The sequence below is a fragment of the Euwallacea fornicatus genome, chromosome 32, assembly GCF_040115645.1.
Source record: "Euwallacea fornicatus isolate EFF26 chromosome 32, ASM4011564v1, whole genome shotgun sequence".
NCBI lineage: Eukaryota > Metazoa > Arthropoda > Insecta > Coleoptera > Curculionidae > Euwallacea > Euwallacea fornicatus.
This window is the reverse complement of record NC_089572.1, coordinates 1,339,105-1,366,810: the sequence shown is the minus strand read 5'-3', so window position 1 is coordinate 1,366,810 and position 27,706 is coordinate 1,339,105. Positions and strand designations below refer to the sequence as shown.

The following is a 27,706-nucleotide window of genomic DNA, read 5'->3' as shown; positions in this document are numbered from 1 at the left end:
TCGATTAAAGTTTAAGTCCCATAATTAAGAAAATTTGATAAACGATAAATAAAGGATATAGTGATGGACCATCTACGCAAAGCTTAATGTGATTTTTGAATTATTTGGTATTAATAAGAAAGATCATAAAAGATGGACAAGAGACGAATACGAGAAATAGTATTTTAATCTTTAAATATTCATTGATTAACGAATAATAATAAATCTAATGAGTGCTAAATTAAAAGTTCCGCTATTTTATCCGTCCATCCTCTGTATGTTGTGGAACAAATCTACTGGCAGGACGGGCGTGATTACTCATTTGACTAATAGATGGCCCTTAATATTTTTGGGAAACTATCTGTAAAAAAACAACTTAAAAAGCCCATAGAGGCCGACACTTGTTGCTAAATTCCAAAAAAACGTTTTGATATTAAACAGCTGACTTTTTTGACGTTCCACCAGCCCCGTCATTCTTGTTTTCAAAATTGTAATTATTATTGGAAAGTATCATAACAAAAGTATGCCGTCCCTAAGATCTGCTTGGAAATGCATGTTTGCCCCAAAACTAATCCAAATCTACGGAAGTTCTACTGAGGTGAGACCATCGAGAAACCTACCGTAAAAACTTTCTAAACTTAAAAACATTTTCAGAGACTTTATGAGCCTCAAATATTGGAGCAATGGGGCAATCAAGTTATTAGCTCGGTAAGTACCTAGTCTCTTAAATCCCTCGGGAACCATACTATTTGATACTTCAGCTCTGCATGTTATGGAAATTGGGGCTATACACTAGCCCCATGTGGGGTATTGTGCTTTACAACAACAATTACTTTGAGTCTTTGGGTTTAACAACCATTACGAAGCTAGTGGCAGGAGTTGGCGTTATTCTGATAGTGTCTTTCTGCATTCGAGGCTTCAGTAGAGCACACAATTCCACTTACTTACATTTCCTTGAAGTGCTTCATAAAGCTCAGGTCAATGTAGAGGAACACAAGCATGATTTGATGAAATATGATTTTGAGTTCAGTGCTTGGCCTGTGGAATATGATTTATGCAAAGCTAAAAGGTGATATGCAAAAAACAGTTCCAATAAAATACTTAGAATGAGTTTTTCCTTATTTTAGCTCATCGTCAAAAGTTAGAATAGTCAGAAAAATTACCAATCAAAGTACAACGGAATATCTAGTTTCCCTGCCATTCAGAATCATTGCATATTTTGCCATTCACAGTTTTGGTATCCGATTGATATATCCAGGAAGTATAAAATTACTACAAATGGCTCTAGGTAAACTAAACGAAAGACTCTGAAACCAAAATTAGCACTCAATTATTCTATTTGAAGAATCCAGCCTGCAGCAAGGTAGAACTCGCCTTATTGATTTCTATGGAGGTCAAAGATATAAACTAAAGTCTGCAGATGGCAATACCATAGATACGATGGTCTTGGACAGGAGGAATACTCATCCACATGGTGATACTTTAGTGATATGTTGTGAGGGAAATGCAGGGTTCTATGAAATTGGTACCATGATTACTCCTACTGAAGCTGGATATTCTGCGTTGGGGTGGAATCACCCTGGATTTGGAGGCAGCACGGTAAAAAAAATATATTAACTTGGAAAATTTGTGAATCAATGGGTGATAGACTTCTCAAAAACATTATGTATCAACAACATACTGCTAATTGAGTAGTGTGAGCAGGTTCAGCCTCCCATGACTTTTTATTAACCCATCACTCATTCCTTTACTGCTTGTCTTTCCTCTTTTGCCGTTTCTCTATTCCTTGACACACAATAACAATTTTAAATGTCGAGTCTGCAGTATATTCCAGAATCGCCAAAATATCTAGGATTTTACGCTATAAATTTACAATCATCCTTTTCAATATTCGAAATATGAAAGACTTAACGTTAATAACCTATTGCCACGCTAGAACCTCAATGGGCAAAATATCAGCCATTAAAAGTGTTTAATTAAAAAGAAAATTACCAAAAACAAAATATAGTATAGACATAATTAAAGGGGATGCCTTATCCAGCACAAGAAGAAGCCGCAATGGACGTAGTCATGCAATTTGCCATTAACAAATTAGGGTTCAAGCTAGAGAACATTGTACTATTTGGTTGGAGTATTGGCGGCTATTCTGTCTCTTGGGCCACGGTAGCCTATCCTGAAATTAAAGGAGCTGTAAGTACATTTATTAACAGTAAAAATGGACTCTTAGAAACACTTATAACAAGGTCATAGATGCAACTTTTGATGACATCCTCCCATTGGCGCTGAACCAAATGCCCAAATGGTGGGAACCCATAGTAAAATTGGCCATAAGAGAGTATGTAGATTTGGACATCTCTAAATTCTTGTCCAAATTTCCAGGTCCATTGTTGTTAATACGAAGAACAAAAGACGAAGTTATATGCACCAAGTAATATTTGTTTTTTTCAGCTTAAAAAAAAAAAATCCTGATTCATCATCAAAAACACATCAATCTTTTATTCAGGCACAAACATCTGCTTTCCATGATGAACATAGATCATATTTTAGTTGGAATAACATAATACATTATTATATTAGTTACTTCAAATACATATTTAGGATTGAACATTTTGATGATGACTAAGGAGATTTTAACTTGTCACTCATGCATTAGCACTATTTCCTACACTGTATATCTTCAAAAGCGTTTATAATCAACAATTTCAGAGCAGGAGATCTTTCCTCTAACAGAGGTAATAATCTATTGCTTAAAATTTTGAGGAATAGGTATCCATGCATTTTCGACGAACATCAGCTATTAATCATTAACGAGTACTTTGCAGTGACTGGTTCAAAACAAGGTACCTTTAAATACCTTCGTTTAATTTACATTTACAATTATCGAATTGCAGAACGGATTTTAGAGCAGCACCACGTGGATGACACGGTCTGCATCTCTCTATTGCAGTCATATATCTCAGAGTATTCGAAATCTTACCCATTGAAAATCGGGGAAGATTTGTCAGCGACGGAAAAAACTCAGTTGGCTTTATTTCTGGTAAGTTTTCCGGTATTTTTCGAATTTAAGTAATGAGTTATTTTTGCAGGCGAAGAAATATATGAAGGATTTTAAAGCTACTCATTGCGTATCCTTACCTGGGGACATGTTTGCATTGCCCTGGGACGTTAACGTTGAATCAGACTTTGTATTCACTTAAAATTCAAGGCCGAAAGTTCTAATGTACACTTATGCACTTTTATCATGCTAATAAATTACTATTTATTATTGTCTTTTCGACATATATATATATATATTTATTTAAGTATGCACTAGAGGGTTAGGATGTAAGGCCATGTTAGCAATAGATGATGGTGATTGTTCATGAATAAAAAAATAAAACTATGATTTGCTTTTATTTTTTAAAAAGTACGTGTTAACAAAAAACAAATTATTTCACCAACAATAATTAGTGTTCAGACTACTGTACAAACTAATTAACCCCCTTTATTTATCTTGCCAAAAATCTAATTCGGAAATTAGAGAAAAATCCAACTCTGTAAAGTGGAATAATTCCGAAGGAAAAAACCGATAACAGTAGTAATTATTAGCACTGAGGCTATTGTTTTAAAAAAAGCATATTAAACCAACATTTATTAATATAAATTTTATGCTACAACTTGCTTTTCTTCTCCATAAACTTCATAAGAGCAGAAGTAAATTTCTCAGAGTTCATACATTCGTTCAATCCTTCAATCTCCAATTCAGAAGCTCTAAATAACTGCTTCTTCAAATGTTCCATCACCAATCTTTTACTTATTTTAATACTATTTGTCGACAATGATCCATACTGGTACAAACTCTCTATGAAAGCAGGCAATTGCTCATGGGGTATCACCTCAGAAATAAAACCCAGTCTGTATGCATCTTGACTTGTTATTTTTTTACCCAAAAATATAGCTTCAGAAGCTTTGCTACGTCCCAAAATCCTCGGGAACATATAGCTGGAAGTGCCTTCCGCACACAGGCATAGGTGGACAAAGGGGGTATCAAGATAAGCTCGATCAGAGGCATAAACTATATCACATAGAGCTGTTGTGGTGGCTGCAATTCCTATGGCTGGTCCATTCAAGACGGCTGCACATATATTTTTCTTAGTTTATGGTTTATGGGGATATTATTAATGTACTGTTAACTTTAACTGGAAGTTTCATTTCACAGATATATTATAAATAACACTGATATTGGGCAAATTAATAGTTTTTATGAAAACAGACACGGAAATTAGAGGTAAATTGACGAAAAGCTTTATTTTCTGTAAGCAATAATTTAAGTTTAGAATTTTTAGTCCTTATACACAAATAAGTATAATGAACATGATAGATAATACAAATACCAAAAGAAAATTCATCATTCCATTGGTTTTGCTGCCGTTCCCTTGATTTCAATAAAAGGTGGGGCAGAAAAGAATTTGAAAAAGACAAATAGAAACAACTGTTTCAAAAGGTGTTACTCCTACTGATATGGAACTACACTAGTTCCAAACATAAATTGATAACAAAGCTGAAGGATGTATAAGGTTGGTTAACAGTATAGATAAATAGAGCACAGTTGAGTATAACTTCAGGGAAATGAAGTAAAAACTAATGATGCCTGGATGAAGAGCCCTTATTGTTATGTTAATTGAAACTTCATTTTTCAGCTAAACTTAACCGAGTTTTAAATGAAAACTTACCTATGATTACTTTTGGGTACTCTATCAAAGCTTCTATTAATTTCTGGACGTCATCTAATGAAAATCCATTTCCCAAATTATCTTTAAAATCATTGCCACTGGAGTAAAAGTCACCTGCTCCAGTTATAATAGTAAGAACAACATTGTCATTCTGTGAATCTTCTTTCAAAATCTGGGTTAATTTTTGATACATGTGTTTATTAAAGGCATTCTTTTTCTTTGGTCTACTGAGGATTATTTTACGAACCCCATCCCTAAGGATTGATTCTATTACCTGCTCTTTGGACATAATTTTTTTATTTATATGTTTAGATTTAATTTAAATGCACTTTGGACTTGAACTATGTTTTTTAAGTGGAATTTAAACTTTGTTATTATCTGGTTCTTTAACAAGGCCCTTATTTGATGGATGAGGAGTGTTATGAACTACAAAAGCTTAAATGTTAATCTTATGAATATATCGAATATTGTTTCAATGAAGACACTTCGTTTTAATGATATAACAAGCCAAACATTTAATACTTAATGGTGTAATGTAAAATAAACAACAATGTAACAGGTAAACAAAAAATACATTGAGACACAACCCCACTCCAAGTACTGCGAGATTAAATGGCCCAATCATAGAGGTTAAAATAACTTGCTCTCTTTGTCCACTATGAACATATAATAAAGGACAAAAAGAGTGCCGTAAGAAGTAGTAAGAAAATAATAGGCGTTTTCTTTTGCCAAAGATATGAAACGTTCTAACTGTGCTATTTGTTTCATGCAAAAATTAAATAAGGATTACGGTACAAGCTACAATCAACTTTTACCTTCTTTTCCTTTCGAGAATAACGCCTCATGCACAAATACAGACTGTTGGAGATGTAGAATTGCACATCTTTCCCAGTTAAAATTTACTAAATATAATATTCACTTTTTAAGGAGGTTGTACGAAAAATCCTTGATGTTTTGGTGACGATTTTTTTATGTATGGCAAGAAATTGACGAAATCAAATCAATTGATGTTGAATTCGAGGCATATTTGTCCATCTCTATCTGTGTATCTGATTTCCTTTTAGACAGTGAGGTATGGTGAAATCTACTCTTAGCAATTTTAAGTACGATCGATTCTTGCATCGAATCTCTCTCCTAACAAAACCGACACCATTCACGGAAACCTACGCTTAGAAACGGCAAAGTGGGGGCCGTTGAACTATGTCTATCTATTTCTCAGATGGTAACTCTCTCTCCACTTAAAAATAATTCGTTGCGTTTTTTTCCGTTCTGGAGAGAATCACAATGTACCTAAAAACCATTTCCAACTATTATAAATACAGCTGCGCTAGTGAAAGTCGCTCATACTTTAGGACGATTTAAGGACTACAATGTAAAATAAAACTCTTTAAGGAATTTGATAGAAATTCAATAATATGTTATAAACTTGTATAAACTTATTGTGTAAATAAATAATTTTAAACAAGATTCAAAAAGGCTGCAAATACTCTAAAAATACTTGCTATTTAACACCAATTGGACCAACATCACAGACCAAGCCAAAGTTATTTGACACTAATTTTAATGAAAAATAACATAATCTTATAGACTATAATAATTATTATCAGTCACATTAACTACCTACGCATCTAGTGATGCACTATATAGCGTTCCAAAATGTTGTGAAAGTGATAAATATTCAATAGAGCCATTCGCAACAATATCAATATAACACAACTGTCTTTTAAACAATCCTTGAAAATCTGGAATACTATATTTGGATACTTTAACAATTAATTCGACTTCTCATAGATAAAGTCATGCAGGTTTTATGCAGCATATGACATATGCACAACAAACGACATAGCCATCATATCGTTTGTACTTTCCAAGCAATTAATATGCATTATGTTTTGTTTTCTATGCTGTATAAACTCAGGGTTGAGAAACAATTCTAGTTTCGTCACGCTCTTATACTTTCAGTTCCCTATTGAATATTTTATCATTCTAACTTTCGATCATCAACATTCTCAATGCTGATATCAGCTACAGTGGGCGTATCGCTCTCTTTCTCTTTAGCTCTTTTCTGTGCGTAACTCAAAGCTTTCTTGTCGAAAACTAAAGGCATCACCCCTAAATCTCCGCTATACCGGTTTTTAACGATCTACAGCAATATGTCCAACATATTCATTATCCTTCACCAAAACTTATAACATACCTGTAGATACTTCTTCCCTTTAATCGAAGTCAGTCTTTTGTCTTGTATTATGATTATATTGTCCGATTCTTGGGAAGCTTTGGCGCTACCAAATATCGAACTTATAGTCAAGTCTTCATCTTCTCTTTCCTTCCTAAAAAGAGTTTATTATGCACTTAAAGGGCAGTAATTATTTGAAGAGGAAAGCATCCCAATCAGGCTATTTCTTGCTGATGGCACTTAAATCATTACCTAGGATGAATGACCAAAGTGACGTGGCAATTTCTCCTGGTAGCAAAAGTTCGAAACGCAGCAATAATGGCGTCTTGCTTCCAGAACCTGTCCATGTGCTTGGGTTCCTCAGACATGCCCATCATAAACTGAATATTGTCTATTATTACATGGACAATGTCATGTGCGTAGGCAGCGTGTTCAACAGCCTATACAAACATACGGAAAGTTAAAGTTTCTTCATGTCAATTAATAAAATTGCTGCATTCAGTAAAGGTTTAAGATCTTATATAAATGTACTTGAAAGGTAAGATGTTATTCCGCACAAATTCCCTTATTGAACACGGCAAATTACTAAGACCGAACATGCGTAGCATGAATAATTCAGTTCGATTTCAACGAATGTATTAACCGCGCATATAATATAATTACCTCCATCACATCTTTAATTTTCTGAGGGCCGTGGAAAGTCATGAAGTACATCGGAAGCGTCTCAAAAGCATCGGCCACTTTGTCGAATTTGTCCAAGTTTTCGGCTAATGGAAAGCCGGCCATTTGCTGTAACATCGTTCTGGCCAGTCTAGTATTGCGTATTTCAAAGCTACCCCACAAAGTATTCACCTAGAGAACCGCCATTGAATTTCAAATTTTTAAATAGTTTATAATTTATTTGTCGACTTTAGGTCGCGTTTCGACGATTTTTTTCCCAAACAATTTTTAAAATAACGTTGAAAAAATAACCAAAGACGAACAAGTATCTGATGTTTCAAAAGATTTCTTAATAGTATACGTGGGACGTACGTAAATACAAAAATAGCTTTGAAAAATTGACAAAAGTGTAAGATAATTAATTTTAGTTTAGATATATTTTGCATTAAATTTGCGAATATGCATATACGTAGAAATTTTGAAAGCGCGAAGCTCTTTATACACGAAGCCTCAGTAGAACTCAATCAGACTTTAAAACCTCACCCCATGCATGGCTAAATCCAACGAATATTCGCTCATAAAAGTGGTTTTGCCGCACCCCGTAGGTCCAGTCAACACTGTTAATTCTCCTCTGCGGTGCCCCAACATTATTTTATTCAGCGTTGGAAACTTTTTCCATTTCACGCCTTGTACTTTATCAACGTTCTGTAAATCAGACAGCACCCCCGACCTCAGACTGCTGAAACTCGTAATGCTCTGATGCCACAAAACTTGTGCATTAGCCACAATGCTTTTAAAATCCTGATTGGGGTTCAAATGCGGCAGCAACTCGTTGGAGCGCACCAGATGGCACCTTTTCTCATCCAGTTTTCTCGCAAAGTCTCTGGCAGAGTCTCGGGCTTTGCTGTCAACTCCCAGCCACAGCACTAATTTTTTAAACCGTTCAAAACTGGGTAAATAGTATTGAGAAAGAGTGTTAACATTGTCTGGCAAACACACTAAATGAACTGAGAGTTTTGCTTTTAACAAGACAAGAAAGTCAATGATATTTGGCACTAAGACTGCAGTGTCTCGTGCTCTAGAAGGATGAGCAGTTAAGACACCTCCACAATTTATATTAGGAATCATGGTCTCTTCTTTGGAGTAACAGTGTAAAGTCCTGAAACCAACCACTTCATTGTCAACATTTTCTAAAGGGAAGTAAAGCAGGGTGTTCCTTTCATTTGATCGTATATCCAGGGCTGCCAGAAGGGAGGTGTCTAAACTCTGAAAGAAATCTCCAGATTACTAGGCCTCTGGGTATTATATGGATGAAAAGTTAATTTTTGCGGATTTGATAAAAGTTTAAATCAGTAATATCTCTATAAAAGCAGTGACGATGCATGATTTATGTATTTTAAAATAAAAATTAGTATTTAAATTTCAATAACCAGTCCTGAAAATTTGACCAAAAAGAAATGGAAAAACAAACTTACAGGAAGCTTGAATTTGGCTAAAGTAGTCTGAAGCGCCTCACCATCAAATATCTTCAATTCCTTAGTAGTTTGCCTGATCTGTTCCATATATTCATTCATTGTTATAACTTCAGGAAAGCTATCAATTTGCTCTTTCACTTTCAACCTTTTTGACTTTGATAGATTTAGCAAACCTACCAACTCATTCCATTGACCGGCATGTTTGCAAAAGCTACACATGTACATTCCTAAAAAGTTATTCCAAAACCTAAACTGTTCAATGCATCATTGCTAACTTTACCTGTAGTTTTATTAACATATAGCCTCGCTTTAGCTTCGTTTTTACCCCGCTTGCAAATATTGCATTTTGTAATAAAGCACGTAAACCCCTCTTCGATGTTCAAGCCGTTTTGAGTTAAGGCTTTCTTGATTAAAGGGACAGATACCTCTGGAATACCCTCGATTGTGCTGATATTGAGGCGCTGAAGAGAAAGTCGTTTTCGGGCCAAAAGAAAGTTGGCCCTTTTCAGAAAGCTCATAATACGGAAGAGGGATTAAAGGTAAAATAATTTGAAATTCTTCGAATGGCTTTTATAAATTGGAATTTGAAAAATTGGGGTTGAAATATTCTCAGTTTTTCGCGGCTTGTGAGATAAACAATAACGAGACATAACCTTTGAAATAAACTACAATGTAGTTAATGAGTTTAATGGGTCAAATAAGCAAATACTGATAGTTTACTGTTACTTTTTACTAGATAAAACTAGAAAAGGATGATATCAAACGGGTAGTATTTAATAGAGTTTTCTCCACACCTTCGACGAGTAGCAGCCTTTTAATCTGATCGTCCTGTTACACTATGTCTCTCTCTCTTTTACACATACCCGTTTAAGCCAAAAAGAATAAAAAGACAATTCTTTAACTTTATAAAATGCTTTTGAGGTTGAGTGTATTCAACTGTTTATATTTACGTTTATTTTATTAGTATTAATTCATTTATATTCAAATTTAATACCTAATTAAATTCATTTTAACTGAATTTAGTGCTATTTTAAATATTAGTTCCTTATTTCCTTATCATTTCTTTCTGTTATCGGTATACAATTTTGTGAGTCTACGGGCGGTTTTGGTAAGGTTTTTGAGGTTTTTCTTTCCAAAAATATGTTTATAAGACAACTTGATTCAAGCCCTGATACATAAAACACTATATTTGTTGCTCCTTGAACTCAAACAATGATAAGAAACAAACCAGTAATTCAATTCTACAACCCTGATTAGATACTGGTATTCAGGTGTTTACTTAAATATGTGAATATTATATAAATATCTGATACTTTCTTTATCGTTCACTCAGTTATATGTACTCTATAAATTGTCTACTAAGGAATTCAAATATCTCGAGTAGTAAATCAAGATATATGTAGGTATATGAATTAGGATTAAATACTGCAATAAAAAGATTCATTCTAGTTTGGCACCATGTCAAATCCCTGATTAGTGTATGAATTGTTTCTGTTATAGATTGAAAATTTATATTATTGCTGAAGGCGACATCAAGAGAGTAAAGTAGTTCATTGCAAAATGTCTCTTCCAGAACCCTTGGTAAAATTATTCAAGTAAGTATGACATAATCTAATTCATACAGTATCTCTTTGTACATTCCTGTTTTGTAGGAAACCCTTAAAATATCTCTACAATTCTTTGACATAGTTATAAACATTTTTTAGTGATACCCTGTTTATTACTGTATTTTTGGGAATATTTCAGAATCTCTTTCAACAGTCAAATTTTTCAGAAAAATTGATGAAAATAAACAAACCTACATTGCCAACCTGAGAGAAGCAGTGGCTATAAAGTCAGTATCAGCATGGCCTCAGAATCGTCCAGATGTAAAAAAAATGCTTCAATGGGCAGTAACAAGACTAGAAACGCTAGGAGCCACTGTTGAGCTCAGAGACATTGGGACTCAAACGCTGCCGGACGGCTCAGAAATCCCTCTACCTCCAGTTCTACTTGGTAATAATTCAACCAAAAATGTAATGTTCTTTAAATTACATGTGGCTCAATAGGTCGTTTAGGCTCAGACCCAAAAAAAAAGACTGTTCTCGTTTATGGTCATCTAGATGTACAACCCGCACTTAAAGAAGATGGCTGGGATTCTGAACCTTTTGTTTTAACTGAAAGGGATGGAAAGTTGTATGGTCGTGGCTCCTCTGATGATAAAGGCCCAGTTTTAGGTTGGATTCATGCCTTAGAGGCTTACAAAGCTGTTGGAGTTGAAATTCCTGTAATAGTGGTTTTTTTAATCTAAGAAAAAAGTATCTTATCTTTAATTTTAACAGGTCAATCTTAAGTTTGTCTTGGAGGGGATGGAAGAGTCCGGAAGTGTAGGTCTGGATGATCTATTATACAGCGAAAGCGAAAAGTTCTTAAAGGGAACAGACTATGTGTGCATTTCTGATAATTATTGGTTGGGAACTGAAAAACCATGTATCACATACGGCCTTAGAGGCATGTGTTATTTCCAGTTGGAAGTAGAGTGTGCTGTTAAAGACTTACACAGTGGCGTCTATGGGGGAACAGTGTAAGTTGACTATATTGATATAGATATTTAAAGAGGAGTAATTTTTCAATGGTTTTGCATTTTCCAGTCCTGAAGCAATGAACGACTTGGTACACATATTGAGTACCCTCTCGAACAAAGACGGGGAAATACAGGTCACTGGGATTAACAATGAGGTGGCGCCCTTAACTGCAGAGGAGGAAAAACTTTACAAAAAAATATATTTCAATGTATCTGAATATAAGACAGACATCGGCTCCAAACAACTACTGCACAACGAAAACAAGGAGAAGATATTGATGCATCGCTGGAGGTTCCCTTCCTTGTCCATTCATGGTGAGTTAAATTTATTTTTGCAGTTTCTAATTAGGCAATGGAACAATGGGGCACTTTCTCAGAATCCTAGTTTTCCTCTGTTTAGCTTAAGAAATCTTTACAGGAATCGAAGGTGCGTTCAGCGAATCTGGTCAAAAAACAGTGATTCCCAGAAAAGTGATTGCCAAGTTCTCTATTAGACTTGTCCCTAACCAAGAGCCCAAACAAATTGAAAAGTACGTGGTGAACTACGTTAATGATCAGTGGAAGAAGTATGGAAGTTCCAATCAAATGAAGGTAGTTGAATATGATTAGTGGTGTTAAAAATATTTGATATTGGAGTTGTAGTGTTATATGGTACATTCGGGATCTCCTTGGATGGAGGATCCTTTCCATCCCCACTACAGTGCTGGTAAGAAGGCTTGTTTAGTTTCTTTAATAAATTTTGATGAATGGTGACTATTTATTTATTGAACATTTTCTTGCTTTAAAGGCATTAAAGCAACCAAACACGTGTATGGAGTGGAGCCCGATTTAACCAGGGAGGGTGGTTCCATTCCGGTGACTTTGGTCTTGCAAAAGGCGACTGGAAAAAATGTGATTTTATTACCAGTAGGATGTGGAAATGACGGAGCCCACTCTCAGAACGAGAAAATCGACATAAGGAACTACATCGAAGGGGTAAGATATTGGGCAAAGTTGGTCCTATTTATCGGTGCTTAAGATCGTGATTTAAGGTCGCTTGTAATATCGAAATTTTAAACCGGAACTGAAATTTAGGTTTTTAAATTTGTCTTTAAAAACTCAAAAAAGCGAGTAATAAATCATAATCTCAAGTAATGTTTATCTTAGAATTCATAAGATGTTGTAAACCAGAAACCAAAATTGATTTGCTGTTTTTTATTTGATTGTTTTTCCAGACCAAACTCTTGGGGGCCTACTTATACGAAGTTTCCCAACTGTAGAAAACTTTCTTGAAGAAACAGATATTATATTTGTAATGAGTATATTTTTTGCATGTTACGTTAATAAAAAAATACACTAATAGACGGAAAATTCATATATTTTGTTTATTTTCTCCCTTCTACGTTTAGTAAGCCAGAGGAACTCGGCAAAATATGAAACACTTTGTACAAGAATAAGGCACACTTTATTAAGTTACATAAAAAATTAATGGCACACAAAATCACACCCAAATTACACACATATATGGCACTCAATTACGTTGCTTTCAAAAAGAAGTATTCACAAATCTTCTTTTACTCTAACAGTTTCGGAAATGATTTTTGAGTCTTCAGTATCGCTAATATATCCTTTCTCCCCGGTATAATGAGTAGGGTACACTAGTAAAGGAGCGGCAGAGAGGGCTATGAGGTCCCGCTTCGGATAATGTTCTTTCCAGTTCTCCTTTGGGTGCTTGTCAAAGAGTATGGGTAAGTACTCGTCAACTGGCACCTGCAGAGTTAAGCGATTCAACGCGGTGTCAAACTTCGAACGAGTTGGGAAATACGTTAATCTAATATACAAGAATGCGAACGTAAGTGAATAATGTTAAATTCGTTATGAAAAGAGGCGAAATCCGCAGAGACAAACTGTGGTCTATTGTCACAATTAAGATTATGGATGATCCTTCAAATGAATTAAAAAAAATATGTCACTAAATTCTTGGTCAAGAGTAACTGAAACGTTGAAAGTTTTTGTTCGCATCAAATTTGTCGAGTTAGCAATTGAATTATGTGGTCAAACTTACCAGTTTCGTTAGTGGTTCAGCGTCTAGCAGTTTCGCGGCCCCAGACATACTCAAAACGTATCCTAAAGTCCAATACGAATATCCGGCCTCAACAAGAAAATCAGCTCCTTCCACCCAAGGTTCCTCCGTGTCTTGCATCTTCTTTCGTCCGAAATACCTTTAACAGACCCTTCTACATCCCTAATCTCTTTACAGAAATCAGAACTTACACCAAATCCCAATCGGGCACTATGCTGGAGACTTCGGACATTACACTTTGTACTCGGTACCTAAAGAAGGTTTCAAATCTGAGATCGTCCTCTAAAACTAGCACTGATTTGTAGTCGTTTTCTATGACCTAAAACACTCCTTAAAGTTCTATCTTTCTTATTCTTAAATTATAGTGTCTAGGCCAATTTCTTACCTTTATCCAGATCAGATAATGACTTAAAAAGCATCCAATTTCTCCGAGTTTCATTGGCCTATAATGTGAAAAAGTGCAAAAACTTAATTTCAATCATCTTTAATAAAGTGTAAAATATAACCTTTTGTGGTAGGGATCTTGGAAATCTGGCATGAATTCTAAGTGCTGAAGTATGGAGTCATTTAGTAACCTAAAAGACGATTAAGGCAGTAATGTTATTGTAATTCATAACAGGAATTTGCGAGCCTACTTTCCATCAACCGCTTCAATAGTTTCGACAATCAATCCCAATTCTTCGAAGCACAGTTCCATTCTTTTCCGCCGATCCGATCGTCTTTCCAAATTGATCATGAAGATTTTATCAAACATCATGCTGTCTTTCTTTGGCAATTTAACGTACTGGCTTAGCACTTCACTTAGGTTCCAATGCTGCCCTAAGGAATATAAAACATTCTGATGATTGCCAAGAAAAGTGTGGATAATTAGAAAGAGTAAGTTCTTTAAAGAGTTTTATGATTATATTGATAGATATTCTAATATTAGTTCAGATTAGTTGAAATTTTTAATTTTACTAATCACATTTATGAATTTTATTATCAGTCATAATTTTTAGTTTTTGAGTGCCTTTGAGTAAGACATTCTTGGAATAAAACTTCAGAGGTATAAATATGCGCCATCTGCATTGATTTCAGTTCAAGAGAAAAAATTTTGCTCTTCTGGGTGATTCTTCTAACATTCCCACTATTGAGAATTCATGGAATTTAACGTGCAAACACACCTGAGTTCAAAATTTCCATTTTAATATTGAGTAAATGTTCAAAATCAGAGCTCATATCATCCTCCTCATCCAAAGGAATTGGGATATATCCAAAAATTTCTTCATTGCATATATATAGAGAGATATTATTTAAGCTTGCTGACAAACCAAAGGCTATCATATCATCGTAGGGCCCTTGATAGTCCTTTATTTTGTCAGGCCTAAAATTCTCGTATAAGTAACACTAACTTAAACATTCAAAACGCAGACCTATAGGTAAGAAAATCACTTTCAGCTTTTCTTAAATCCACCAACACACAGCTATGAATCATCGCCACTGCAAAGCAGCTCACATTTTCTCTTTTTAAAATTTGTGTATAACTGTCAGTTCGAAGATAGTAATAATCTTCAGTCATGCCATGCCAAAAGTTGGAATATATCCCATCTGATTCCAACATTGGGGCCACAATTGTGAGATTTTTGGCAATTAAATATTTGAGGGTACTGGGGTTAGTAAGAAGAACATCTGCATCAAGGGACTGCAAAAAATTTTTGTCAGTATTAAAGGTTGTGGTGGTTAATACCCATATTACCAGATAGAAATCTGCCCATTTTTGCTTGGCATAAAACAGAGAGGAATCTTTTGTCTGCATTAAGTGTTTGAAGCGGTCAGTTGTCCAGTGACCTGGACCCTCCTCACCTATTTATGAACTAAAAGTAGTGACAGTGACGGGGATAAAATAAAAAACTTACCTGGATAAGTATAAGGGTACCCATCTTCAAATTCAGTGTAAATGGAATGGTACTGTTCTCTCACTGTGTCAACCCAAGCTTTCAAGATTGGTATACTTTCATCTGAGTTATGGTCACTGAGAATCCTAATAAAACAGATTAAAATTTGATTCAAAATGTATGAGATTTAACTTATGCTTTTATTCAATGTAATGCACATATAAATGGTCAGAGATGGTTAAAAGAACTAATCACAACTCTAAATTCTAAAATGAATTTAGAAACTACAAATTATCAAAAATTATTTAATTATTTTGTAGATCTCTCTTCAGTGGTTCTTCTTAAGGTTTTTCCCAAGCTTATAGAGAAAACATAAAATTTAAGTGTAATGGGTAAAATTTTTAAGTGTGTTCGATCGTCTGCAAAACATCACACACAGATGCTTTGAATGGCCAAAAATCAACGCCTTAGATTTATAAATTTGAAACCTGCAAATTCTCAAAAAATGAGTCATCAAGAGGTGAAATTCATATAATCTATTGATCCCAAATCTGTAGCAGCTCCATATTACATTATATTATGCAGTGTATTATAAGAGAGACTTACCATAATGAGATACGTTCTTTGGGATAATCTAGCTGTTCTAAATATGATAAAAAATAAGGCAAAATATGAGCTTTATTCCTAACTAAAGTGGTTATGAAAATTGTGGGTGGCTTGTATTGAGATTCAGTCGTCGCCAGACCTAGGAAAACCGATAAAATAAAACATAATAGTTTAGAACACATTTTCGTGGTAGAATTTTTAGTAGCACATTAAAAGTTAAGGGATTTTAGTATTTTTTCAACGAGTTTTGAAAAAAATTTGAAAATGTTTCCACAAACAGTACAATTTGTTTATGTTTACGTTTTTTTACTGTTTATATGTTATGTGCCACCAATGACATAATTTCTAAATTTTCTATTGCTTCACTAACAGAAGGAATTGACTGCATCTCTTCTTCTCGTCTCGAATCGTGCATTTAACGAACAAGGATGCAATGCATCTCTACATGAGTGACTTCACCTAGTCCATATGTTACATAGTCCTTCTTAGTTTTAGTATTATGTCACTAATGTCAGTGTCAGTGAACTAATAAATAATAATAAGAATAAACACCAAACTTTAGCAAGTAGTATTATTTCCGCAAATAAATCACCCAATTGCACTATCAAAATGAATTGAGTTCCCTAGTTCCTCCGCCAAGCAACCCATCAACGATGCCAGCAATGAAGGACTCCTACATTGTGAAAATAGCGGTTGAAATGACCGACCAAGTGCCTCAATTGATAGAGTTCAATCAAAAGCAGCCCTTAGCAGCTATAATTCAAGAGCTCTGTAACGGTTGGAATCTGACGGAACCCGATCAGTACGCTTTGCAATTCAATGATAGCAATAACAACAATTATATCACTGAGAAGAATCGAAATGAGATTAAGAATGGATCTGTGTTGAGGCTGAACTTCTCCCCTGCAAAAACAGCTCAAGACATCTTGCATAAGTTGAACAATGCCAGTCCTGAAGAGAAGGCTTCAGCAGTAGCTACTTTAGCAGTATTAAGTGCTGATATGACCTTTGCCCTTGAGTTTATTAACAAGCAAGGGTTGACACTGATTATAAAGCAAATTGAGAAGGGTGCTTGTAAGGGAACAGTTCTAGCACATACTTTGTTGTCATTTGTGGAGCTTATGGAGCCAGGAATTGTATCATGGGATGTCTTGAATGGGGATTTTATAACCAGAGTTGCCACTTTAGTGAATACAACCCAGGAGCCTGAAGTCACTCAAGCTGCACTCTCAATTTTGGAAAATGTTGTACTGAATAGCACTGAGGGTTATGGGCAGGTAAATGGGACTTTTTTTCTATACATTATTGTGCTGAATATAATGAGATATGTTTCCCTTAAAGGTTGAGCGGGAAGTACCCATAATGTCCCTCACCAGTCACCTTCAAGCTGCTCCAGTAGTGCAACAAAATGCGGTAGCTCTTATTAATGCACTTTTGTCAAGGGCTGATATTAGTAAAAGACGACTTTTAGGTATACATAATTGTTATAACAAACTTAAGTTGAAGATTTAATTCTTTTTCGTAGTGCAAACATTGACTTCAAAGCAAGTTAGATTGGTAATTCAAAATAGCATTCTTCACTCTGGGTCATCCAGTGGGGCAGAAATGGGTCATCAGTTGTACGTTTTACAAACTCTAATGTTGGGGCTTCTGGAGCAGCGCAAGTTAACTAAGATGGATCCACAGGTAATGTTTTGTAAAAGAATTTTCATTGCTATAATATTATTGTGAAAAACAACAACACACTATGGACTATTTTCCTTTTTAATTGTTTTTTGAAAATGGTCTAAAATGTTTAGTAACATATGGGGTCTCCTTTTAGGACCAAGATGGTCATGACAAGATTAGAGAATTGCGGCGTATCGCCTTCGATAGTGAGGGTGCCAGCAGTCTTAGAGGTACCCAGGGCTTCACTCGCGATTATAAGAAACTGGGTTTTAAAAACGACATAAACCCCGCCTTGGATTTCATCGAAACTCCTCCAGGACTCTTAGCATTAGACTGCATGATATACTTTGCAAGAAATCATCCGGACAGCTACACCAAATTGGTGCTGGAGAATAGCTGCAGAGCCGACGAGCACGAGTGTCCTTTCGGCAGGGCCAGCGTCGAGTTGGTTCGCATCCTTTGCGAGTTATTAAAAATTGGTAATTGTACAGATGTAGATTGAGTTAGTTTGATCCGCATTAATGAAGATGTGCAAGTCACTAAGTTTTTAGTTTGTTCAGAAATTTTTTGGTCTTAGGCGAAGCCCCTTCTGAACAGTGTGTAGCATATCAGCCGCTCTTCTTCACCCATGATCATCCCTTTGAAGAGTGCTACTGCATATGTATAATTTTGTTGAATAAAACCTGGAAGGAGATGAGAGCTACTGCTGAAGATTTTGGAAAGGTTGCCAGTGTTGTGAAGGAGCAGATCAGTCGCGCTTTGGAAACTTCTCCAGGATCCTTAGACCAGCTCAAAACGAAACTGCAGACTCTTACTTATTCTGAGATAACACAACTGTGGCAATTGGAGAGGTTCGTCTGAATTGTCTGTATTTGTTTTATTGTGACCACTTAGTGAACTCTAGAAATACCCGTGAGGAGTGGGAAAGCCACGCCAAGCCGGTGGTAGAACTCCGAGAGCTTATCACTCCAGAGATAATGGAGCTGATAAAGCAGCAGCGTTTAAACTACTTAATTGAAGGTGCTTGGTTTTTTTTTTAAGTTTTACTTGTAAGTAACTATCGTTTTCAGGTACTCGTTTTACGAAATATTCACCTCGCGGACAGCGCATCAAGGATAAATTCTGGTTCATGCGCTTGTCCCCCAATTACAAGGTGCTACACTATGGTGACTGCGATGAGAAATCTACTCCCATGGCCGAGGAGTTGCCTTCGAAGTTAGCCGTGAGTGATGTGAAGGCGCTGTTGGTTGGGAAGGAGTGTCCGCATATGCGCGGACGCAAAGCATCGCATACGCAGCTTGCATTTTCTTTAGCCCTTGAAGGTTAGTACTTTAAGTTTTTTTATTTACTGCGACTGTGTTACTGCCCGCTTCAAACATCTATATCTTAGACACAATGTGTTCGTCATAAATTATCAAAATATAATATATGACAACGCCAGTATTCAAAGTTTTTCCGAAAATCTGCCAAAAATCACAAATAAAGGAGTAAGACATCTCATCTCAAAATCGCTGTATGTTTCGCCCTAGCTGGTCCGTCTTTCTGGTCCTCATGATCACATTTTAATTCTTATTAATTCGTTATTTTCTTATGCGACAAAATAGTTCTGTTTCTTTGAAATACTTTAAGAACTAAACTGGTCTTAAGCCGTGTTTCTCATGTTAGGGGTGGACTTGCAAAGTCTTGACTGTGTCGCACCCGATGAGCTCACTTTAGCCTACTGGACCGACGGTGTGAACGCACTTTTGGCACAGAAAATGGTCAGCAAGGAGATGGAGAAAGACTTAGACACGCTGCTTAGCATGGAGATTAAATTGCGGCTATTGGATGCAGAGGGAGTAGCAATTCCACAGGATCCACCTATAATCCCGCCTGATCCGCCACATTACCATTTTTGTTTCGATTTAAAGTAATTTTTTTATGCTGATTGAGGATACGGAAAGCTTGATATTTTACATGGCTATTTTATACCTACTATGTGATTCTTTTTATACCTAATGTTTTTAATTTTTACGTGTTGTATTGTACCGAATTGGGTTGAGTGGCACATAATGTTCCACTGGAACCTGAAGACTGTTGTGGTCTAATTATAATGCATGAAAAAGAAGAAGCCTTGTGAGGTAAGAAAAGTGTTTTAAAACTATCGTCCATTCGTGGTCATTACTGATTACTACTCATTTATATTTTTGTTTTTTTAAGCTCCTAAAGAAACTCGAATTCATTACCTTCAGATGTACATTTTGATACAAAGCGAGATCTGACTTCGTAAATTATCGAGTGCAGAGGTAATTGGTCAATTAATACTCAATTTTTAACTCAGAAATTTGAATGAAATGCAGCTGAAACTTGGAGATTATCGTCTCAGTTAAAATTTATCATGTAAATGTCTTGTTTACTTTTAATAATGCAAATTATATATATTTTTTCCTATCAACCAAAGTTATGTTAACATAGATTTAGCACTGTACCACAGAAATATACCTTGAATTTACCCAAACCAACGTTTGTGTTTTCCTTCCAGAAATAACGAGCAAAAGATTTTTCCATAAATTTATTTATACAACATATACAACATTGATTATTGTCCGAAAGTACATTGGAGAAATAGATGTACAAAAGATAACAATATAAGTAAACATTCAATACAAACACGTCTTTCTGACCTATCTAATATACAGTAGCTTGAAAGCCCTTGCTTAACCTACAATGGTAATTTCCTATCTACTGATATATTTAAAGCATCGTCGAAAATATATCTTTTAAGTATTGTATTAGAGCTATAATAGAATTGAGGCCGTCGTGTTCACCAGATTTAAATACATTTTTCCAACGGGAAAAAAAATCTCATTCACCATATTGCTACACGTTACAAGAACTTTTTCTGTGCCGCTTGAAATTGTGGTGAGAAGTAGGAAAACCCTGAAAATTACCGTACTATAGCAGAAATGAAGTGCTACTTATTTCTTGTCAAAATGATGGAGAGATGCTTTTGTACACTATCTAATTTAAACTTTCAATTTTGACAAGTTAGGCACTGTTTATTATTTTGAAAGTATCATTTCTAGAAGATGAGACGTTACTGTCAATAACGGTTAATTGTCAGACAGTGTTTTTCTTGTTTTTTTAGATTTCTTATATCGGAATAATGCAATAATGAATTCTTCTTTCTGGCGAATGCGTATAAGACAAAGGAAAGAATCGATAAATGATTCATCTTTTAAGGGTACTTTCAAGTGTTCCCTCAATTAGAACTTTCAATAAAAAAGTGTTAAGTCGAAAAGTAGTGCTATTTATGACTACTACCAAGTATCTTTAATTCCTAAAACCTACACATAAAAGTTAACCCTGTATAATTAGTTTTGGCCCAGATACAAAACGACATTCATACGAAAAATACACAATTGGCCCGCGGATTGCAGTAGTATTATAACTTTGATTTGTTTCTTGATTGTAAATTTTCATTCTTAACCTAAAACTACCACTTAAATCTACAGGATATGGAGATTCTCGCAATTTTTGAATTTCGAGTCCTCCTTGCCGAACAGCCACGTAAACATTTGCCGCGCTTTCATGCTGGCTTTTATCATCCCCCGACTTTTATACCTTAAAATAAATTAAAAAAAAATGTGTTGCAACGGTGCCGGATTTGGTAAAATGTTTAGTAGCCTTACCACTGCTGTTGTCGCGCATGCTCGTCATAGTTCAAAACTTTCAGTCTAATTTGGGTCAGGATGCCCACCAGGAGTTCGTCTACGTTGTGATTGATGCCCACCGATATTTCTATGAACTTGGCGCGTGTTGTGCAAGCCAGGCACTTGCCATCTGCAAGCGAAAAGAAGAAAAAACATTGCAACAATGTCCAGGATAAGTGACAGAAAATGTCAGTTCATTTATATCAAGTGAAGAAAAATGGAAAAATTTTACAACTTCACGCTTAGAATTTGTTTTTAAAGATAGTGACAGCTCATATGTTGACAAAAGATGAGCTAATAATTAACAGTGGCGTAACAATAACTGAAGGAGTTTAGGTCTTTAAACCTCGAGAAATTAGTCAACCGCGCGGTTCCCATTTGTCAGTTCACTTATAGACACCTCGGGTTTTTACGGTTAACATAAAATCTAGTGATGTAAGTGCCCAAAAAAATCGTGGCTTTTCTCTTTAATAATCGAAGTCTCTAGTGGAACAGTGCTACTAGATTTCTTTTATATCATGAAAATTTAAACAATTAGTAGTCAAGTGCGCTAGTTCCAAAATTATCAATCTCCTCAGAGACGCCCCTGGTTTTCATTAATTTATATTTCGAAATTTTAAACTGTTTAGTGGCCTTTCCGTTCAAAAATCTTCAGTGGCGTTGCAATGAATCGAGATTATTTGAACGGAAAATGAAAATGATAAAAAAACTCCAAAGTGCAATGTTCCCATTCATCAACCTCTTTATAGAGGACAGTAAATTTTGGTGTTGAAATTAAATTAAGTTATCGCAGTTGTGGATTATTTAGCCTTTTGGAATTTAAGCACGTAGCTTTTTAGCGTCAGAACTATGAAGAAATACTTGTTTCCCGGGAGTCAAAAGTCAAGAACGCAGTTCTTCTTTAGAGACATTAACGGATTTGACTTGGCATTGAAATTTCCAGGAGTGTAGTAAAGAGTTACAGACTTGATTTCAAATTTTACTTCTAGCTATAAAAAGAAAAAAAAACTGATTCCTGCTAACGGCCTTGGAGCCAGTTTTAATACTGCATAACTCGAACATAGTCAGAGTTAGGAATAGAGACATGAATAATTTTTTTCTTTAGTATCAGGTTTCCGAATCTTCAGTGGCGTCCCCAAAAGTCTAATGCGCACCTAGTACTCATCTCTTCGCAAGGAATTAACGAGCCTCAAATGTTCCTTACCACAGGTATGTCATTATAATTAAGCCTCGGGTGTTTGCTTTAGGTATACTTAGTTCATGATGCATGTGTAGTGGAACATGTACACTCGTCGTCTAAAGCTCTAGCGCCCCTACATCAAAGTAAAACACTAATCTGCACTTCTCCCTGAGCTGGCAGTTGCATTTCCTAAATGCAGAGCAATCAGAATGAAACGGTGCACATTCACTGAGTGTTAGTAATGCGGGAAAGCCCTTACTAGTGTTGTAAAATTGGAATATTTCAGTATGTCATAAGCTGCTCGCAACAAGGCTCGAAATGACACGTTTTTCAGTCATTTTTGGAAGCTCGTATTTCGGAAACGCTTTAGCCGATTCTCATGAACAAACAAGGCTCTGAGAGTCCGTTTTGTTTTTAGAATTAGTGACATAGTTTGATACTAAAATAAAACCATTTTCTTAATGTCCTATATAGTGGAGAAGAATATCAGGAAAAAATGTTCATTTTCCACCTGCCACATTTGGTAGCTACTGCATGATTGCAAAACTGTCCTACTAATATCATTAGTGGCTTTGGTCGATATCTCTAAACGTTCATCGGGGTCTTTTGATTTTTGGTAAAAGAAGACGGGTTTTCGCAAAGTTTCCGTTTTTCGCCAACAATGCAATATCACGGAAGCGGCAACCTAGCAGTGGATCTTTGTGTAATCCCCAAGACTCGTGATTTCTAAATATGTATCAAATTCGCTTAAAGTGGGCTTCGCCTCACTTGGATAGAGAAACCATGGAAAATAAACTTTGTTGCACGCGACACTCACCTTGGGTCGAAACGGCCCTACTCCGAGCCAAGTCTATCTTGTTCGCTACAAGAATGGCAGGTCGACCTCGCAGCAAATCCAAGTCCTGCAGCCTGTTCAGCTCGGCCTCGGCCTTAAGGAAGCTGGCCTTGTCCACCACCGAGTAGATGACCACGAAGGCGTCCGGCGGGTCCATCCTGTCGATTTCCTGCTGACCCATTATAGTTTGTTAGGCGTGGCAACGCGGCTAATCGAATTTAACTACTAATGAGCGATTTTTCCTGCCTATTTTTGTAACAAGTTCCCATTAAGATGCTAAAATTAGGGACTTTGTCCTATTTTTTTGCTTTTTCTAATTGGTGGTCAACGTCTAGATTGTGCGATTGTGAGCGGCGTTTGCAGCGGCACGTTAAAGCTGTGTCTTTAACGCATCGATATGGCATATGGGTCAATTGACTAGAGCCCACATGTGCAGGGAGTCTCATAAACAATGGTGCAAACGAGTATTTGGCGGTAGACGGTAAAAATAGAGCGATTCAGTTAAACAAAAGCTGCTTGTTTGAATGCTACACGGTGTACAATTTTTTTAATCCGGCACTTGAAATGGGTCATAACGGTTTTTTTCCAAAGGTTTTCCAAAGAGGGAACGCATTCGACAAACTTTCCAGGCATTTACATGAATACACCGTCTCATATTCGGTATTTTGACCATTTTTTCTGACGTAAACTTGGTTTACAAAGAGTTAATTCAAATGCATAAATGTTTCTAATAATATCCCCATAAAATATTGCATTTCATCAATAGCTTACGTCAACGATGAAACACCATTAGCATTGGTTACATGTTACGACAAAACTCCTGGAAATAAACATGAACTCAAATCGCGCAACAATTGGTGTGAACCGAATTTGAAGAGAGTTCACGCAAATCCAGAGTCTCTGGAAAGGTTATACCTCCGAGACAAGTGGACCAAGATTAATCGAACAACTGGGGCAAAGTTTCTTGACTTGCGACATTAACGATGACTAATTTTAGTCGCGAAGAGGTTTTTGAGTTCTTGCAAACACCCGAGATAATTATTTATAGACCACAAGTTGGGTTATGATTAAATGCGATTTCGTAGAAATAGAAAAGTCAATGCACCTATTGCATCTCTTGACTGCATCACCAGTACGTGGGAGGCCGTGTTGCCATCTGCATGAGATAAAAAGTACTTACCTTGGAGCCTGGCAGGTTCTGGAAGGTCAGTTCGGACTCTTCTCCGTTGAGCATGATCGATACTGTTTGAGGTTTGATCAGAATGTCTGAAAATGAAATTAAACCAAATTTTCGTAATAATTATAATTTTTGTTAATTTTTTGAAGTTTTTAATATTCCGACGGAATTTCTCATTTCTTTTCTGGTGAGCTCAGAATTTTTTCCAATATTTTCGCCAACACCAAATTTTTCAGAATTTTCAGATTTTTTTCTATCACAAACTCATCCGAGTGAGTGAATTTCAAGATTTACGTTTAGACGATCACTTTTGATGTTAGAGTGTGTTTTTCGTAATTATTGATCGTCCGAAACTGACCTTCGAAATTATTATTAGCAGTTTTTGATTGAGCACACTTCATTTTGATAGTAGGTATTCCTCAGGGCCTACAGCCAATTCCAATCTTCCAGAGAGCCGTTCCCAAGGTTTTTTATTTTGCCGACCAGAATTTAGATCGCAAAATTTAATTCTATGCGCTTCTAGAGTTCACCGCACTGATTCTGAGCTTTCACGATTTCCAATTATGAAAGCTTGCCTGAAAGCAACCCTCACGAGTAGCGAAATTTTCTAGAAAATTTCGGTAAAGTTGCTTTAATTTTGCTGCATTTCCAGTGTTATACAAATATTTTTTCTACGCAAAGTTGAATAATCTTAAGAATACTTCTCCGCAGCTGCAACGGGCTTCCAACTTCCCGGATCATTTCATAAATTTACAGAATTTTTCGTCGCCCGACTCTCTCAATTTTTTTAGATATCAAAAGTCCATTATAGGTCTCGGAAAGGTTTACTAGCTCTAACTGCCCTTTTGTTTGCTTTAGTAAGTAATTTTTAAGGTCAATTTCCCCCGTGGATTCCGAGATACAGGCGATAAAAATGTTTGCCAAAATGGGCACCCCCCGCTAAGTTTTCAGAACATTTTTAACTTTTCGCTAATATTTTTATATTATTCGACATCTATCACGGAGAGAAATTTCGTGCTGTTCCTGGATAACATTGAGCTCTCTATGCAATCCTTTTTACTTAAAAACCTTTCTCTTTTTTGACTGAAATTTGCAAAGTGTTACGTTGCTACATACATGCGTTACATTGGCCGAAACCTCCCTCTTCTAATGCGGTCACTAATATCTGTCGATCACATGTCATTTTGTCACCACTACCATTCGCCATTTTGTCAAAAACCTAATTAATTTTTCTTTGAGCTCCGAATGTAAAACGGGAACATCATAATTTTGTAAGTAATAATAGTTCGTGGGGATTCGATACGGTTGAAATGCGATGTTTGAAAAATCGCCATAAAATCGAGCATTTTGCTTTTTAGTGGAGAGGTATTGACGTCAACACCGGTCGCTTTTATCAACTGGAAACCGCGTAAAAGGCACTTGGAAAATATACAAGTCGGGTGCGTTTGTTATTTCTGGATGCGCCAGTTTATACAAGCCAAGCTCCAACGAGGAGGGAGGCTATCCAGGGATAAATCAAAAACGAAACGCCACAATAGAGCAACCTAATTACGTTTGCGGATTGATCCGGATTGTTTTATTGCCTCTCGGATATTTACATCCGAAAATAAGACCACTTTACTAAGTTTAACGCTTTTATTTATAACGCTATCAATATGTCGCTTCAACAGATGCTTTATGAAAGCTTTGCATATTGATCTCGCAACATATGTACGCGCTCATTACCGGCCAGATAAAATATGCAATAACTTCGAAATTATGGATGTTTACGCGATAAAATCGCAGATTGGGACCTGGATCTACACCACTTAATATGCAATTTATTTTGGCGTCCTCTACGCGGACGGTGATTTATTTTTATTAGCTGGGAATTTCGTATGATGCGTTCTTTTAGACGAGTTACTGATCATTCTTTGTCTTTATCCCTAATTAACCTAAAATCACAGAAAGAGACCCTCTCGACCGATTCCCTCACTGCCGGGATTAATCCTGGCGGCGGGGGAGAATAAAGGTTTCCCTCCACAGGTGCTCCAATGGCGATAACCGAGAAAGCTGCAAATTGTACCGTATTCCGTTATGACAAAGGTGACCTAAGAAACTCGTTAATCTTTTTTATTTCAAAACTTATCTAGGTGTTCAAAGAATGTGATTCAGCCACCCGTGAGAAACTCCTTTGCTTTATCCCGTTTTAACGTGAAATTTTATCCCTTATTACGAAGGAAATTTAATTGTCCTCGGGAAGGTTTAGGTTAGATTTATTGACTCTTTATTCTCGGTCCTTCAAAACTTACCAGTTCAAAGAAATTTACTCGTTCCCCCCTGAGAAAATCTCCGAAATCACATTTTAAGTTCGCGCTAAGGACCATCGATTCCGGATGTGTTTCAAATGGATTTACAAACTTTCGTTTGGTTTTTTTCCAGGTCTAAATCCCATTCAAAGAAGTTCGTTCACCATCAGAGAAACTCTTTTTAATTCCAATTAATTTATATAATTTGCTATCTTTTTAAATAACTTCTAGTTATTTTTGGGCAGATTTGGACTCGGGTGGTCGGCCGTCTATTCTCGTTTCACAATTAATCATAAGAGGCAGACATGCTCATTATAGAAACTGCCTAGGATGATATCTTAATGGAAAATTTCGAAGGAAGGAAAGAGAGTTGATGTGGATTTCTAAGTGGAGGAAAGAAGCAGTTTTTGTCGTCTGGTCAATTATAAATTTTTAACTGCTTTTTCGTCACATTACGCCACTGATTTTATTACAGTTTAAAGCCGCACCCTTTCTTTATAACCTGTTGACTTTATCCGGCTTTCAGAAAAAAACCCAAATCGTATCCCGTTGGGGATTTACAGGGGTTGAAGTAGGCACAACAGATGTTCCAGAGAGTCGATGAATATACAATTTTAACTGCTGTCGTGGGCAAATCACGCCGCTGCTTTTATGACATCTTAAATCTTTAATTTTTCTATATAATTGATGGATTTTATCATGTCATTAAAGGCAACCAGGGTCGTATTAAGTTAGAGTTTACACGAAATAAACTGGTCA

At 36.0% G+C, this 27,706-nt stretch overlaps 7 protein-coding genes across 15 annotated transcripts in view; 3 read left to right on the top strand and 4 right to left on the bottom strand.

Moving 5' to 3' along the window:
• Positions 1-423: 423 nt before the first annotated feature.
• LOC136348192 (phosphatidylserine lipase ABHD16A) lies at positions 424-3,362 on the top strand. Of its 2 annotated transcripts, XM_066298819.1 has the most exons (10): positions 426-577; positions 634-687; positions 741-1,048; positions 1,107-1,267; positions 1,325-1,578; positions 2,005-2,169; positions 2,223-2,407; positions 2,686-2,819; positions 2,871-3,016; positions 3,066-3,362. In XM_066298819.1, exons 1-10 carry the CDS (start codon positions 503-505, stop codon positions 3,174-3,176), a joined length of 1,593 nt encoding a protein of 530 aa, XP_066154916.1. In that variant the 5' UTR covers positions 426-502; the 3' UTR covers positions 3,177-3,362. The 2 variants fall into 2 exon arrangements, with proteins under 2 accessions (XP_066154915.1, XP_066154916.1); XM_066298818.1 differs by having other exon boundaries at positions 424-577; positions 2,686-3,016.
• LOC136348193 (enoyl-CoA delta isomerase 3, peroxisomal-like) lies at positions 3,356-5,548 on the bottom strand. Of its 2 annotated transcripts, XM_066298823.1 has the most exons (3): positions 4,806-5,548; positions 4,692-4,745; positions 3,356-4,093 (listed from the first exon to the last, which is right to left on the bottom strand). In XM_066298823.1, the coding sequence occupies exons 1-3, from the start codon at positions 4,978-4,980 to the stop codon at positions 3,630-3,632; spliced, it is 693 nt and encodes a 230-aa protein (XP_066154920.1). In that variant the 5' UTR covers positions 4,981-5,548; the 3' UTR covers positions 3,356-3,629. The 2 variants fall into 2 exon arrangements, with proteins under 2 accessions (XP_066154920.1, XP_066154917.1); XM_066298820.1 differs by having other exon boundaries at positions 4,692-5,524.
• Positions 5,549-6,086: 538 nt separating this feature from the next.
• mtDNA-helicase (mitochondrial DNA helicase) lies at positions 6,087-9,807 on the bottom strand. 2 transcript variants are annotated; one of them, XM_066298790.1, is made up of 7 exons: positions 9,283-9,807; positions 9,003-9,229; positions 8,071-8,793; positions 7,531-7,719; positions 7,120-7,307; positions 6,889-7,021; positions 6,087-6,834 (listed from the first exon to the last, which is right to left on the bottom strand). In XM_066298790.1, the coding sequence occupies exons 1-7, from the start codon at positions 9,518-9,520 to the stop codon at positions 6,673-6,675; spliced, it is 1,860 nt and encodes a 619-aa protein (XP_066154887.1). In that variant the 5' UTR covers positions 9,521-9,807; the 3' UTR covers positions 6,087-6,672. The 2 variants fall into 2 exon arrangements, with proteins under 2 accessions (XP_066154887.1, XP_066154888.1); XM_066298791.1 differs by having other exon boundaries at positions 7,120-7,247.
• Positions 9,808-9,926: 119 nt separating this feature from the next.
• Positions 9,927-12,921, top strand: LOC136348173 (cytosolic non-specific dipeptidase-like). Of its 3 annotated transcripts, none has more exons than XM_066298792.1 (10): positions 9,927-10,110; positions 10,503-10,597; positions 10,777-10,997; positions 11,051-11,268; positions 11,324-11,565; positions 11,633-11,880; positions 11,984-12,156; positions 12,208-12,271; positions 12,353-12,540; positions 12,780-12,921. In XM_066298792.1, the coding sequence occupies exons 2-10, from the start codon at positions 10,563-10,565 to the stop codon at positions 12,822-12,824; spliced, it is 1,434 nt and encodes a 477-aa protein (XP_066154889.1). In that variant the 5' UTR covers positions 9,927-10,110; positions 10,503-10,562; the 3' UTR covers positions 12,825-12,921. The 3 variants fall into 3 exon arrangements, with proteins under 3 accessions (XP_066154889.1, XP_066154890.1, XP_066154891.1); XM_066298793.1 differs by lacking the exon at positions 9,927-10,110 and adding an exon at positions 10,248-10,401; XM_066298794.1 differs by lacking the exon at positions 9,927-10,110 and having other exon boundaries at positions 10,484-10,597.
• Positions 12,922-12,986: 65 nt separating this feature from the next.
• On the bottom strand, positions 12,987-16,401 carry LOC136348426 (glycosyltransferase 25 family member). The gene is made up of 11 exons (XM_066299220.1): positions 16,108-16,401; positions 15,523-15,647; positions 15,363-15,469; positions 15,040-15,308; positions 14,791-14,990; positions 14,263-14,446; positions 14,134-14,202; positions 14,013-14,070; positions 13,819-13,946; positions 13,610-13,766; positions 12,987-13,314 (listed from the first exon to the last, which is right to left on the bottom strand). The coding sequence occupies exons 1-11, from the start codon at positions 16,287-16,289 to the stop codon at positions 13,105-13,107; spliced, it is 1,689 nt and encodes a 562-aa protein (XP_066155317.1). The 5' UTR covers positions 16,290-16,401; the 3' UTR covers positions 12,987-13,104.
• A 210-nt stretch (positions 16,402-16,611) lies between these two features.
• Positions 16,612-20,276, top strand: Ced-12 (engulfment and cell motility Ced-12). The gene is made up of 8 exons (XM_066299219.1): positions 16,612-17,384; positions 17,449-17,578; positions 17,633-17,793; positions 17,930-18,254; positions 18,353-18,626; positions 18,680-18,795; positions 18,846-19,097; positions 19,441-20,276. Exons 1-8 carry the CDS (start codon positions 16,761-16,763, stop codon positions 19,686-19,688), a joined length of 2,130 nt encoding a protein of 709 aa, XP_066155316.1. The 5' UTR covers positions 16,612-16,760; the 3' UTR covers positions 19,689-20,276.
• Positions 20,277-20,311: 35 nt separating this feature from the next.
• Positions 20,312-27,706, bottom strand: part of LOC136348422 (GTP-binding protein GEM) — a 36,599-nt gene continuing 29,204 nt past the window's right edge. For 2 of the 4 annotated variants that reach the window (XM_066299215.1, XM_066299217.1), the window contains 4 exons: positions 24,663-24,748; positions 23,465-23,654; positions 21,447-21,597; positions 20,312-21,378 (listed from right to left, as the gene is read on the bottom strand). In XM_066299215.1, coding sequence (XP_066155312.1) covers positions 21,264-21,378; positions 21,447-21,597; positions 23,465-23,654; positions 24,663-24,748 — 542 coding nt within the window. In that variant the 3' untranslated portion in view covers positions 20,312-21,263. Of the gene's footprint in view, positions 21,379-21,446; positions 21,598-23,415; positions 23,655-24,662; positions 24,749-27,706 lie in introns of all 4 variants that reach the window. The other 2 variants (XM_066299218.1, XM_066299216.1) reach the window with 2 other exon arrangements.